This window comes from Brassica napus, chromosome C1 (genome assembly GCF_020379485.1).
Source record: "Brassica napus cultivar Da-Ae chromosome C1, Da-Ae, whole genome shotgun sequence".
NCBI classification, from domain to species: Eukaryota; Viridiplantae; Streptophyta; class Magnoliopsida; order Brassicales; family Brassicaceae; genus Brassica; species Brassica napus.
In genome coordinates this window covers 40,830,964-40,844,701 of record NC_063444.1, presented here as the reverse complement: position 1 = coordinate 40,844,701, position 13,738 = coordinate 40,830,964, and the positions used below count along the sequence as shown (strand labels likewise).

At 35.2% G+C, this 13,738-nt stretch overlaps 2 protein-coding genes across 2 annotated transcripts; both read right to left on the bottom strand.

The window, feature by feature from the left end:
* Positions 1-117: 117 nt before the first annotated feature.
* Positions 118-2,995, bottom strand: LOC125580262 (extensin-like). The gene is made up of 3 exons (XM_048744518.1): positions 1,499-2,995; positions 1,015-1,409; positions 118-755 (listed from the first exon to the last, which is right to left on the bottom strand). Exons 1-3 carry the CDS (start codon positions 2,607-2,609, stop codon positions 366-368), a joined length of 1,896 nt encoding a protein of 631 aa, XP_048600475.1. The 5' UTR covers positions 2,610-2,995; the 3' UTR covers positions 118-365.
* An 8,575-nt stretch (positions 2,996-11,570) lies between these two features.
* Positions 11,571-12,272, bottom strand: LOC106435638 (probable F-box protein At5g47300). The gene has a single exon (XM_022694095.1). It carries the CDS (start codon positions 12,270-12,272, stop codon positions 11,571-11,573), a length of 702 nt encoding a protein of 233 aa, XP_022549816.1.
* Between the last annotated feature and the right edge of the window lie 1,466 nt (positions 12,273-13,738).

The following is a 13,738-nucleotide window of genomic DNA, read 5'->3' as shown; positions in this document are numbered from 1 at the left end:
TATCTAATTTTATTTTAACCAAAAAATATCTTATTTTGTTTTGCAATTTTTTTTGTTATTTGATCATATTTTACAAGTTTCTCAAATCATGGATTACTGAAGCACAGAAGGAAGAGATTAATATAAATTCACATTTCATTCAGATCAAGAATAATTAAATTACATTTATATCATTACATATTTCCTTAGGGAAAGCTTTCTCGATGATATTATTCTTACAGAAAAAAAGAAAACCGTGTTACAAATTTATTAATTAGGTATAATATTATAGTTTTTTTTTTTGAGAAATGGTATAATATTATAGTTACCACTTAGCATATTGTATAGTGGTGGTAGTACGTAGTAATAAAGTTTAGAGCAAACGTCTATCTCTGGCAGACCACTCCCTTGCCACCTACGCCACTGGCACAACTCATCTCAGGGAGCTCCATTTTGCTCCAGCCACCGTTTCTGCCTCCGTTACCGGTAAACCTTGCGGCAGAGCAGTCAGGTGCAAAAAGTCCGGTGGTCTGGAATTCCCTGTCACCACCCATCACAGGCATGTGGACTCCGATCTTGACTCGGCTAACGTAGTTTGGCCTATAAGTCTGTCCCAAAACTCCGTCGACATTGTCGCTGAGGTCTTGGAACTTGAACCCTAAGTCGAGATGAGCTAGACAGTCATCTTCCTTTACATCGTACCCATGAATTCTTGAATCTTCAATTGTTATTGACACCACTCTTGCGGTGATCTTAAGTAAACCCTCTACTTCAACCTGAATTAAAGAAGAACATACATGTACACCAAGTTATTCATTGGTTACTATCATTCTATCAAGAATCTAAATTATAAGATACATAGTTTTTTTTCAGCTTGTTATTTTCAAAAATAATCAACCAAAATTAGCAATTATTAACATAAATATACATGAAATAATTAAAAAAGAAAAATTTCCTAGAAAAGATATTTATTTTTGTATTTTGTACCTTTTAAGTTTAAGTGACTTGTCGCTAAAGTAATGTTTTAGGGCGTACCTCGATATTGTTAGTATCAGCGTTGACTCGTTTGACCGAGACCTGAGGATATACACCTGGGGAAGAAGTCCATGTGGCACCGTCTAGCTGAGGAAGCGAGATAACGTTTCCGTCTAAAGAGACGGAGATACGGTCAACTGAATCGTCCCACGTGGCGGTTTTGAGGGCTCCGACGTAGAAACGGTGAGTGCCAAAGAGGACAGCAAGGGATTGGACCCAAGTGAAGTCACGTGCCATACCAGGCCTACGTTTACCAATGAAATGTGCGTTGATGTGAAGGTTAGGATCGGAGATGAGGCAGAAGTTGGAGTCTTTCTTTCCGTGGAAGTAAAAGGTGAGACCGTCTCCTCCGATGAAACGTGGGTCTTGACAAACAGATCCTGGCTTGTCGCAATCTGTGTATGTTACAAGGTATCATGATTTAGCATGTGTTAAGCATGTAACTAAATAACAAAGGAGTATAAAGAGGAGGGAGAGGACATACTGCAAAGAGGCTTGCAAGTGACACAATCGACTTCACAAGAACGGGGACAAGCGGAAGGGCAACTGTATTCAACTCCGTAACAAGGAGAGCCCTTCTTCTTACACCTTGCTCTTCTAAATCCTGCTCCTGCCTCCCCATCCGATGGTGGCGTTGGAGTAGGCGAGGATGGGGGAACGTAAGGAGGAGAGTTTGGAGCACTTGGAACAGGGACGGAAGGAGAAGGAGTTGGGACAGAAGGCGTTGGAGTCGTGGGAGTAGATCCAGGAGGAGTTGGGGACGACGGAGGTGTGGGAGTGGGGCTTGGAACTGTAGGGGTCGCGGGTGGGGAATATGGAGGGAATGGTGCGGTGGGAGTATCAGGGCTTGGAACGAATTGGGTAGGAGGAGTGGGAGTGGGAGTGACGTCAGGAGGACTTGGTACAGCCGGTGTAGGAGGAGTGGGAGTAACATCAGGAGGGGTTGGTACAGCTGGTGTAGGAGAAGGAGGTGGTGGTGAAGAAGGTGGAGTAGGACTTGGCACAGCTGGTGTATGAGTAGTAGGTGGTGGTGAAGATGGTGCAGTAGGACTTGGCACAGCTGGTGTGGGAGTAGTAGGTGGTGGTGAAGATGGTGGAGTAGGACTTGGCACAGCCGGTGTAGGAGACGGAGGTGGTGGTGAAACTGGCGGAGTAGGACTTGGAACATACGGTGTAGGAGTAGGAGGTGGTGGTGAAACTGGCGGAACAGGAGCCGGAGGAGGTGGTGAAACAGGTGCCGGAGGCATAGGATCAGTGGGAGTAGGCGTGACTGGAGGCGGTGGTGAAACTGGCGGAACAGGAGCCGGAGGTGGTGGTGAAACAGGTGGAACCGGAGCAGGAGGAGTGTCTCCGGCATCATCCCCGGGGGAAGCAGGACCACATATGGGCTTGCAAGAAGCACATTCAACATGACAAGTGTCAGGGCAGAACTTGGGACAAACATGTTCTAAATTGTAACAATGTTTGTACTTCTTGATCTTACAAGTTGCATGGCTTGGCTTTGTCAAGCCAGGGGGTTGAGCCATAGTTAGTACGAGTGATGCAAGGAGTATGAATCCCAACATTTGGAGTGTTGTGTGTTTGGCTAGATCCATTGTCAAACCTATCAGAAGATTAAAAAAAAGGTGTTGTTTTTTCACTCGTTGTGTGTGCTAGGATTTATTGGTTTGATGGTATGAAATTGTGAATGATGGTGCAGTTCAAGTGCTGTGATACGGTTTATATAGATAGAAATGATGAATTTTTAAATACCAAGTTGAGGTCTTTTTTTAATACTCCTATGAAGGGTTCCTAAAACTATGGAACACAGATGCTTACCTTTTAGGATACCTACGCAATTAACGAATATTAACACCTTTGTACAAAACACAAACAAGACTATATTCTATAGATACGTGTTTCAATCTTTTTATTAATCGCAAAAAAGGTTTCAGATGTGAATTAGTATGTTAAAACTGCCACAATAATACAAATTTATATATTCGAATACGTGCTTCAATATTGTTTATGACCTTAATACGAAAAATTCAAAGAAGCCTGTCAATGTTTGGAACACAGCTTTATATATTCGAATATTGTTTAGATGAAATATCAATTGTGTTCTACTAAGAATTAAAACAATCGTACATGTCCTTACGGGGTATGTACAATGTCAGCGTCACCGTCAAGTCCACATATTAAACTATGCAATCGATGCAGTAAAGTATATGAATATCTACCAAATGGTTTAGAAAGAGTATTGATTCCACTTTATGCAACTCTAAGTAATACATTAATGGCTACTATAAATGCGTTACATATTAATTATACGTATCGCTACATGCAGGTTTGTGGGGGAATCACTTACCTATGAAGTGATCCGCATGCTACTTTTGTGTGGTAGCACATTTTTGCTGATATTCAGATAACTTTATAGAAAACTAAAAGATAAATTTAGTAATTAAGTGAATCAGTTCTTTGCTAATCGAAAAAAATTATATAACAGATTTATATATTATTGGTTTTGTCCCGCTGATAAATTTATTAAGATGAAACGTTAAACGTTAATTAGTTTTTATTCGTAAAGCGACGAATGAGATTAGAGAGGGGAACCTTTGACTTTGGGGGGGGGGGGGGGGGGGGGGGGGGTCACATGATGAAAACAACAATGATAAGTTAAGCCATGACAACACCTTTACAGCTATGTTTTCATTTTTCTACTTTGTCTCTCTTACATTTGAAGAAAAACTATTTGAAGAAAACTAGAAATAATGTTTTCCCTGTTAGCGTTAACATATCGTCAAAATTAATACTATCAATAATTCGTTTCCAACTAATGAAGCTTTATATGTAATTCACTTCGTGCATGCATGCTTTCGACTTTTTGTTTCAAGGAGGCACCGACTATAACATGTCTAATTTAGGTCTACTATATAATTTTATGTGCCAATACGCGCGCGGTATTCTTAACCAAATGAATATTATTGCCCTGCTGAGCAAGATCATAGCAATTGAAAATAACTCCAAAAAATAACCAAGAGGGTCAATAAAAACAACAACTTCCGATTAAGTGACATCTTTACAATGGAACGTATATCTTAAAATATAGGTTTCGTATGGGTTTTAGGTAAAATATTGGTTCGACTAAGCGTATAATCGTATTCGATTTCGATATTAATTAAAATCTCAAGTCTCCATTGTCTTTTTTTTCCAAGGATTGCATGCAATGCGTTTTGTGCATGTTGGGACTATGAAACCTCAATTACAATGTTGATTTAAACATAGTATTCTGATTGAATTTGAAGAGAATCTGCTTTAAGTGGAATTTTATTTGTGATTTCTAGTATAGATTTCCAAAGGACGTTGCATAACTTGGTCATGTCAATCAAAAAAAAAAAAATTTTGTCATCTACCCATTTGGTTAGACCACGATTTGGTCAGGTGTGATGGTTATTTGATGAACATTTCTATTTGACCGTGTGTCCTTTTAGGGCTTGGTATAAACTAGTATTTGGTACGCCCTCAACATAAAGCTATATATAGGGACTAGAGCAAACAGCAACAAAGATCTCTAAATCACAGATTTGATAGATGATTGACCTTTCACTTGCTCCTTTTTCTTCATTTTTCTCATTCTTACTAAAAGAAAATTTATTCGCAAGTTACTTAAATTGTGTTCACCTTTGCAAATTACTTTCGAAGCCCATATGTGTATAATATCTGCCTAAAGCCAAATCTAACGGAAGATATGATCTCAGGGAATCACCTAACTAGAAGGCTTTCCCCATGAATCATATCTAATTTATAAGGTCTTTCCAAGAGATCATATACATTATCCTTCTAATTTATCTTACTTAGAAGGTCTTTTCCAATAAATAGTCTATTGCGAAAGACCTAATTAGAAGCCGAATCAAACTATGATCACTCAGAAGACTGCTCATAGTAATGTATCAGAAATAAGATGTCGGAAGTTTCTAATTAGACTACTACCAAACTTGCTATTTAGAGCTTTTAAGGGTAAGATACATGCCTTATGATGAACAATATATTCACACGTTGACTCATTATAGATGAATCCAACACTTATAAGTTTATGCTGTTTGGGGTAAGGTAAAGCATGAGGGTTGAAATGGAAATACATCTATCTATCTATCTATATATATATAATAGTGTTTTCTCTCCTGGGAGAGCGTCAGGTCAGAAAGTAAATTAAGGAGAGAGGGACACCTGTCTCAAGCAAGTTTTATTCTTCTCTATTTGATTTTATATTAGGGCGGGCGGGCGGCATATATTTTATTTGTGATCTTAATTATTATTTTTATATAATTTTGTGGTTTGTGTTTTAGATTTGTATTTGCAAGTGATGTGTATGATAATGATTTTTATCTTTTTGAAAATTTTAGGTGAGAATTGATTATATATGATAAGATGTATTTTGTTTATTTACAATAATTGTTTTTTATATTAAAGAGTTGTGGCATTTATATGATGTAAAGGTTTCAAATGGTCTTCATATTGTTTCCTTTTAAAAAATTTAATCTCATATTCGGTGTTATTTGTTGTTTGTAATATTTTAGGCTAATAAAGATTGGATTGTGGGTAATTTTTTTGTTTATGTTATAAGAGTAATTACTGTTTATGTTGAAATCATAGGTTGTTACTCTGTTGACATGCTATTGGAGTGGAAGAGTTGATTATTTGAAGTTAGATAAAGTAGAATGTTATCTTGAATGCAAAAAAAGTAGTAAAGCAAAGCTAATCAAAATTAAAAAAAAAAATATTAAAACTGAAAAATGTAAAAACTGAATAGTCGTTGATGAGTACAAGCAGCCACTGTAAAACCAACTCTAAGAATTCTCCATTTGTTTATAGTAATAACAATCACTGTATTGATTTTCCAGATGATTGGAATGACATTTTTTGTATAGATTAAGTAGATATTTTTTTACTCAGTCTCATACGCACCGATTTTAATGGTTAGTGTACCTAAATATTAGTGAAATTAAGGGGAAAAATAGCATAGTTAAATTTAATATTTATTCTAGGAATTTTCATTTGTTTGGTTTATATGATAAATTTGGTAATTATTTAATTATTGATTCATGTTTTGTTAAGATTAGTGGAGAATGATAATTGTTATGGGATCATTATGTGGGTTGAGACTTGAGATTCTCTATTTTAGTTGCTTTTATGATTTTTTATTTATATGTTGAATGAGAATGAAAGATGTTTTTGTGTATGACATTATACAATAACGTTATTACAAAATTCAAATCTCAATGAAAAAAATAATATAAATAAATTTATATATTTAATTTCTTTTCAATAAAATTTTAAACTAACATTAATCTCAATGTTTACTACTTATTTTATTATTTTAAAATTATATATATATATATATATATATATATATTCTGAGAAAATAAAATTATATCTTTATCATTAAAAATACATGAAAATGTATTTGTTTCACTTTAATATATAGATTTGTTATATTTTGAATTTGATAGTAAGTACATTGAATTTTTAAAAGTATAGTTGATTGTGCTTAACATGGGAAGATGAATAATTTTTATATGTTTATTTCTTGAAATTTAGTATCACTTTCTCTTTTATAAATCTTCTTAGAAAATTATTAATTTAAATAGTGAAAAAATAATAGTTAATTATTAAAATAAAAAATTATTTATAATATGTGGGAAACATGAACAAACCTTCCTTCATCCCTCGATAATCACAAAACAGATGTTTTTGTATATGGTTCCAAGTGTTTTTTTTTAATCATGGGCCGGTAATCTTTTTCAGCCTATTAAGTCTCATTTCATATAAAAGATCTTCTATTATCGTAACATTATTTATTCTAGACCTAGTTATTATGAATTTTGTTCATCTAGCCTCTTTTACGTTTGGTCCAAACTCATTTCACCTAATATGTACATCGTTATCATCGTTCTCTCGCGAAATCAAATCGTTTTCTTCTGTAAAACTAATATAATCTTTACAAAGAACTCATTTTATAAACAACCCACCTTCCTTTTTTGGTTAAAAAAAACATGTTCTTCTATCCATCCATAAACACAAAAAATGAATACCAATTTTCATTTGATCCAAAAAAAATAATACCAGTTTTCTTGATATACATTTTAAATTGAATCATTAAATGGCGAAGGAGGTGGAATGATCATAGGGATTAGCGGTGAGGGACGACGAAGAACCACCGCCTATTCTGTCTTTTGATGCGGATGAGCTGACCAAGTGGTCTTTATACAAAGCCTTTGTCCCGGAGTTCTTAGCCACTTTTCTCTTCTTGGCGCCACTGTTTTGAATGTCATCGGCTACCAGATTCAGTCCGATACTAAGGCTGGTGGCGACCACTGTGGAGTCGTCGGAATCCTCAGCATCTCCTGGGCTTTTGATGGCATGATCTCCATCCTTTATACCGGTTCGATTAATATCTTTCTTAATGAAATCGAAACAGAAAATAAGAAAGTTTTACTGCCAGATCTGACTTTACTCTTGAAGAGGAGCATGTCGACACCGAACTTCGACGTTGGTGTTACATTGGACTTCGACGGTGGTGTTACAACGTCCTGTCTTCAAAGCCGCTAGCGACCGGAAGAGGTTGCCATTCCGGATCATGGGATTGCAATGATTTTGAAGAAAGCGATGATCCTCACAGCTCCAAAGTTGCTTATTTATAGGCTCAGATCGGCAAGCAAAAAGTCGAGAGGTGTATGAGACGTCATGGGTTAAGTGGTTCGATGATGTTAATGACAACATTAATTTTGTTCATTGAATCAAATCGACAACCGTTACCGTCGTGACTACAAAGGTATTGGACAGAACATCTAACGACATGAAGGCGGCGAGGTCGTTTAACGGGGAGAAAGAAGAAGTGAGTTAACTGCACGAAAACACATTCTTAAGAGTCACGTGTCGGCTTCACAGATCTTGATTTTATGACGTGTAATCCAATGTGTACCAGCTGGGAGTGAAGCAAATCTCTGCTTTATATAATTAGATGGGTCATCACGATTAAATTAGTTGGGCTTGCCCTTTAGTTATTTTTGTTGCTAAAAAACATAGCCCATCCCGATTGTCACTACTATCTTCTTCACTAATGGCGTCCATAATAATCTAGGGTTCATCGAGTGCTTAGAGCTATGATTAGTCAAACCGATAATGGACACTCAATAGGGTTATTTGAGGCGAATCTAGGCGACGAATCATGGATCTAGATGAGTTGGTGTCGTTTCCTCTCTGTTTCTTCTCCCCGGAACCGTTACCGGATGCATTGAATCTTAGCCATTGAATCTTAGCCATTAAGGACCTCAACTCCTTCCACACACTTCGAAAACTATTTATCAGTTAATGCATCTTTTCTCTCTTCTAGGCCGTGCATCTACATCTATAAAAAGGTTAGCCTACATTTCAAAATCATCATTCTCACAAATCTTAATAACACTTGAAATTTCTTAAACATCTTTTTGCTATCATCGTTTTCCCCAAGTAAGTCTCTTCGACTTTTTCTCTCTCTCATGGTGAAAACTGTTTCCTATCTTAGTCGCGACCATGATTCAGGGATTGAAATTCTCATTGCGTGTTTGTAAATTCGAGTGACAGAGAGAACGTCATTTTGTAGAAACATGGAACGAAACGGGAAAAAAATTGCGTCATGGGGGTAGAAGAAGGAGGAGGTGTTGCTGGGAAGATAACGATTGGAGGCTGCGTCATGGAAAAGAAGGTGAAATCCGACCCCGAGGTTCTGTTTCATTTCGTTACGTTACGCTTACTGTATACATTATCGCGACTATTAAAATTCAGAGGTTAGTCTCGCTGTCCTAGGAAAACATTTCTTCATTTGATTCCTCTAAGAAACACTAGAACGATTAAGTCTTTAAATTTCATGTGCTCACCCAGCCTCCATAAGAATAATCTGTTGGTCTCCTCTGAAACGTAACTTCTAGAGAACTCGGCAAGTCATGTGCCCTTCTCATATGCTAATCACTCATCTCCTCTCTTATTTTGTCTCTTTCAAAGATTCAGACTTCAGTGAAATTAATAATCAATATTCTTTTTTGTATATGATGTTTTTGTGTATAGCGATTGCGGGAATGGAGAGATATGCGAAAGGAGTTCCATCAGACTAAGTAACATATCTAACAAATGTAGTGAAGATGAGTAATTCATGAGCAGCCATACAGTAAACACTTGGGCTGGTTTCGTTTCTATGTTGCCTCTCTTCTCTGCTCCTTTGCTGATGCGTATAGTGATAGATTCTTCACTACCCTTGCTTCTTATTCTGTCTACTTTGTTGTACGAGTCTTTTACATTGAACTATATACATATTTGTGTCAGTGTATGTTGCAAATTTTTAAGTTAATGTTGAAAGTCTATTATGTCAAATTATGTTTATCAAATGAGATTTGGCTATTTGGCCATCTTATGATTGATTATCGTTTTTACTTTTAGCATTACTCTTTTATGTCAAATTATGTTTATCCAATGAGATTTGGCTATTTGGCATCTTATGATCGATTATCGTTTTTACTTTTAGCAATATGATGCAAAATTAATAATCAGTCATGCGAAGTTTAATTAATCAGATTGAATTTGAATATCATTTTTAATTAAAAAGGTTGGTAAATAATTATTTTTTTAAGAAAGGGCTTAGGATGGTCAAGAATATTAAATCACATAAAATATATAATCAAACACTTTCATTATTTAAATAGCTTATCTTGGTTGTCTTTATCTTTTTATTCTAGGAGAAAAAACATATTCTGATTTAGTGCATTATCGTCTGTTTGACGTAACAACTACAATATAAATAAAATCCACAATACAAAATTTGTTATACTTTGGTGATATTTTTTTAACCAACAGCAAATGTTAAGATAAAAAATACTTTGGTGCATTTATATCAAAACAGACTTTGGACGAAATGGAACAAAAATTTGAAAAGACAAAATTTCATACAACTGTGAAAAGAAGATAAATAATATTTAGATAATGGGTCCTATTAATTGCGTTGTAAATGCAGAAAATTTGTAGTAAAAAGTCAGTCTGTAATTTTTGTGACGTAGTTGTAAGTTTTTTGATATAGAAAATATTACAATTTTTAAGCAGTTGATTTAAGAAAATAAAAACATAAAAATATATAGGGTTGTAAATTTAAAGGGTAGAGTTCATTAAAGATCCGATTGGTAATGACTTTCGCTTTATGCTTTGGTTTTTTTTTTTGTGGCTGTGGATATTTTGGCGTCAAAAGTTTTAGAAGCTATGACTGTTATAAATATATATTTATGATTCATTCCCAAAATGTATTATCTACTTCTTTCTATCTATTTTGTTTTTTATACAAGTCTATAAAATGTGTGGAATAGTTTTAAACAATAAATAAGTTAAAATCTATCAACAAATATATTTTATTTATTTATTAAGAAAAATAATTTAATCATTCTTAAATGTTTTTAATTACCATATACAATAGTTTTTAGGCTTTAACAAATTAATGTTTAATAATAGTAGGTTATGACTTTTTCCTCATGTTAAAAACCTAACTAATTAATAATAATTAATTTATCAATCATATATTTTTTTTTGGTCAAAAATGGACAAAAGACAAAACAAAATTAGTTACCCATGTTTTTTTAAAAAAAAAATGAAGAAAAAGGCTTTAAAATCTTTTTAAAAAATTGTTGTAGAAAAAGGTGAACAAAAAAACAAGGCTTTTAAAGATTTATAGATTTCTAAAATTTCAAAGAATTGATTGGTAAATTTTTGGCTTTCATAGTTTTACATAACCACAAAGCCTCAATAGTCTCATTACTGATTGAACCCTAAATTACTTAGAGACTAACTAGAAACAATGTTATAAATAGTTTTAGTTTTTTTAATTATTTAAAATATGTCTACAATTCAACTAATTAAAGACCATAACTAAATTTAGTTAATTTTTGTTCATTCTGTTTTGCACCTTATATATAGTTTCCAATAACAAAAAAAAAATTGGATACTAAAATTTTTGAATTGTGTAAGACAAAAGCAATGAATAACATAAAATTAATTTATATTTGTCTATAGCTACTTATATTTTTATAATACATTCTAAAATTTATATATTTAAATAAACATACTAAAAGTATAATCAAAATTATAATTTAAGGAACCTAGTCTCCTATATTTTACTGTTCTGACGGAGACAATATCAGTTATTAGTTATTACATCTGATAAAATACCACATCTAAAATATGGCCGGCCCTGAGAGTTTGGAGGCCCAAGACCATTTAGTAAAGGTTTCAAAAATTTGGAGGCCTAAAAAAATTTTTTTTACAAATTGGGGACCTATTTACATATAAAAAAAATTCAAAATTTTTGGGGGCCCAAGGCGAATGTTTCATTGGGCTTGGCCCAGGGCCGGCCCTTAAAGATATATAAAATTCATCAACTTTTCGAAAAAAATGACCACTTTTTCATGATATACTAGCTCAAAGAAATCCAAAGGACATGAACAAGATCAATTAAGAAAAAAAACAAAAATAAGAATGCATGTAGCTTAAATACCCAGTCACCTCTATTTTCCTTTTGCCACACTTCGAGAAATTTGAACCAAACTTGGAACATAATCAAGAATTATTGGTCCGAGTGTACTAGTTTCTCCATAATCCATTAGGTTGACTATATTATCTTCCCCAGCAACGTATAACTTTTTCATCGTGGTATTGAAGTTGAATATACATGTCTCACAACATAGGGCGACTTTCTTCTCCTCGTTGAGCAAAAAACGAGCTATAGTAAACCAAATATCACGTTTTGGGTCATTCACTGTTAAAACCTTTCTCCACGACACCTCATTAGTCCCATCTATCTCATTGCTCACCCATATTTCTTTCCCCCATGTATTGTTGTGTTGTAGTACTGCAAGCTTCTCTTCACTAACAACTGATAGAGTCGCATCTCGAGGAAAACCTGAAGGACAGTTAAAAGGTAGACTCAAGCGTCCAAACCTCTCTGTTGTATAATCAAAACTGACTAAGAACATGTCGAGTTGTTCATCTTTACTATCCGAAGCAAACCAATAAGTCTTTCCCTTCAAAGACACGTATGTACAGGTATACAATAATTTGAAGTCCGGAATCACATCAAGAATCCACCACCATGAATTAGAGTTAACCTCGTATATTGCAAATTCGTGTACATTAGAATCCCTACAGCTCAATATTTTGTAGCTACTTTCTTGGTAGGATCCTAGAGCATAAGGGTAGCTTCCTTTCATTTGTTGGATCCACCTGGTCCCACCAGTACACGTGTTCCAAAGCATGATTCTAGTGTCTTTGTAGAAGGTACATAACAATAAACCGTTGCAGTGAAAGACATTTCTGACTTGATTTGAGTAATCGAGTAGGCTACACTAACCTTTAAACTCTAAAGATGGGGTTCCATGGAAATTGAGGCTCATCAAACTGATTTTGAATTCCGTTTTCACCGTTAAAAAAAAGACTGTTTTGGTGCTTTATGGAAGTGCTTTCTTGCGAATTCCTTATCGTTGAATAAACGGTTCCAACGTTTGCAAGAAGATCGTAACCGTTTGAGAGATATGGCTGGAACTCGGCCGAGTATGACTTCGACCAAATCCCATGGAAGGTCTGACATCATCGTCATTGTGGTCTCTCAAGAAAGAAAGTGGCGGTGGTGGCTTTTAAGTCTTATCTAGGGTTTTCGTATCTCACCCTTTTAATGTACCTGAAACAAACTCTATTTAAGTCATAAATAATTCTTTGTTTTTATCATTGAAAAAAATTATCCGGTCCGGTTTTCATGAAAGAAAAAAACTCGCCATGCACTTGAACCGGTTACACTTGAGAAAACTCGTTTAAACCCGGTGACCTAGGAAAAAAAAAGTGAACTGGCTAGTTTTCAGTTTGAATAAAATTGTCATCTTACGTGCTATGGAAGCAAGTAGAGGGACCGGGTTTGTTGAGATAAGGACTAGAGGTTATAGATAAGTCTCCTATTATGTTGGAGATAATGATGTATAGAGTCGAGTATATCTCGAGTCAATGTAATGTGTATATAAGGAGGTCTTCTCCAATGTGAATAACACAATATAGTTTTCCCAAATATCTCTGTACTTTACATGGTATCAGAGCCTACCCTAAATTTCTAAAAAAAAATAATAATAATAATTTCGTAGCCGTCAAGTAATCGATGGCAACAGGAACCGCGTTGGTTACCAAGTCACGCTCTCCGTATGAGTTATCATCATCTGATAATCCTGGTGTAGCGATATCTTCTGTTCAACTTACTGGTGAGAATTACGCTGAGTGGGCCTCCGAGTTGGAGAATGCCTTAAGAGCAAAGAGAAAGTTCGGTTTCATAGATGGTACTCTACCGAAACCGACGGATGAATCGGGAGATCTGGATGTGTGGAACACAGTCAACTCCATGATTGTGGGGTGGATCAGGACTTCAATCTCACCTAAGGTCCGTTCTACCGTCACGTTTACGTCTGATGCTCAGAAGCTATGGGCAGATATTGCTCAACGTTTCTCAATTGGTAACGCCGTACGTGCTCATCAGTTGAGAGCTGAATTAGCGGCTTGTCGTCAAGATGGGATGAGCGTGATAGATTACTTTGGTAAGCTCTCCATTCGGTGGGAAGAACTGCTTATGTACAAACCTCTTCCTAAGTGTACATGCTCCGCGATGTCAAGCATAACAAAGGATCATGAAGAGGAACGT

Excerpts from the sequence above, each read along its gene's own strand:
- LOC106435638 (XM_022694095.1), bottom strand. The coding sequence starts at position 12,272 with ATGAAAGGAAGCTACCCTTATGCTCTAGGATCCTACCAAGAAAGTAGC.
- LOC125580262 (XM_048744518.1), bottom strand. The coding sequence starts at position 2,609 with ATGGATCTAGCCAAACACACAACACTCCAAATGTTGGGATTCATACTC. Across the intron at positions 1,410-1,498 it reads CACTTGCAAGCCTCTTTGCA|ATTGCGACAAGCCAGGATCT; the intron begins GTATGTCCTCTC and ends TAACATACACAG. Across the intron at positions 756-1,014 it reads CTGATACTAACAATATCGAG|GTTGAAGTAGAGGGTTTACT; the intron begins GTACGCCCTAAA and ends TCTTTAATTCAG.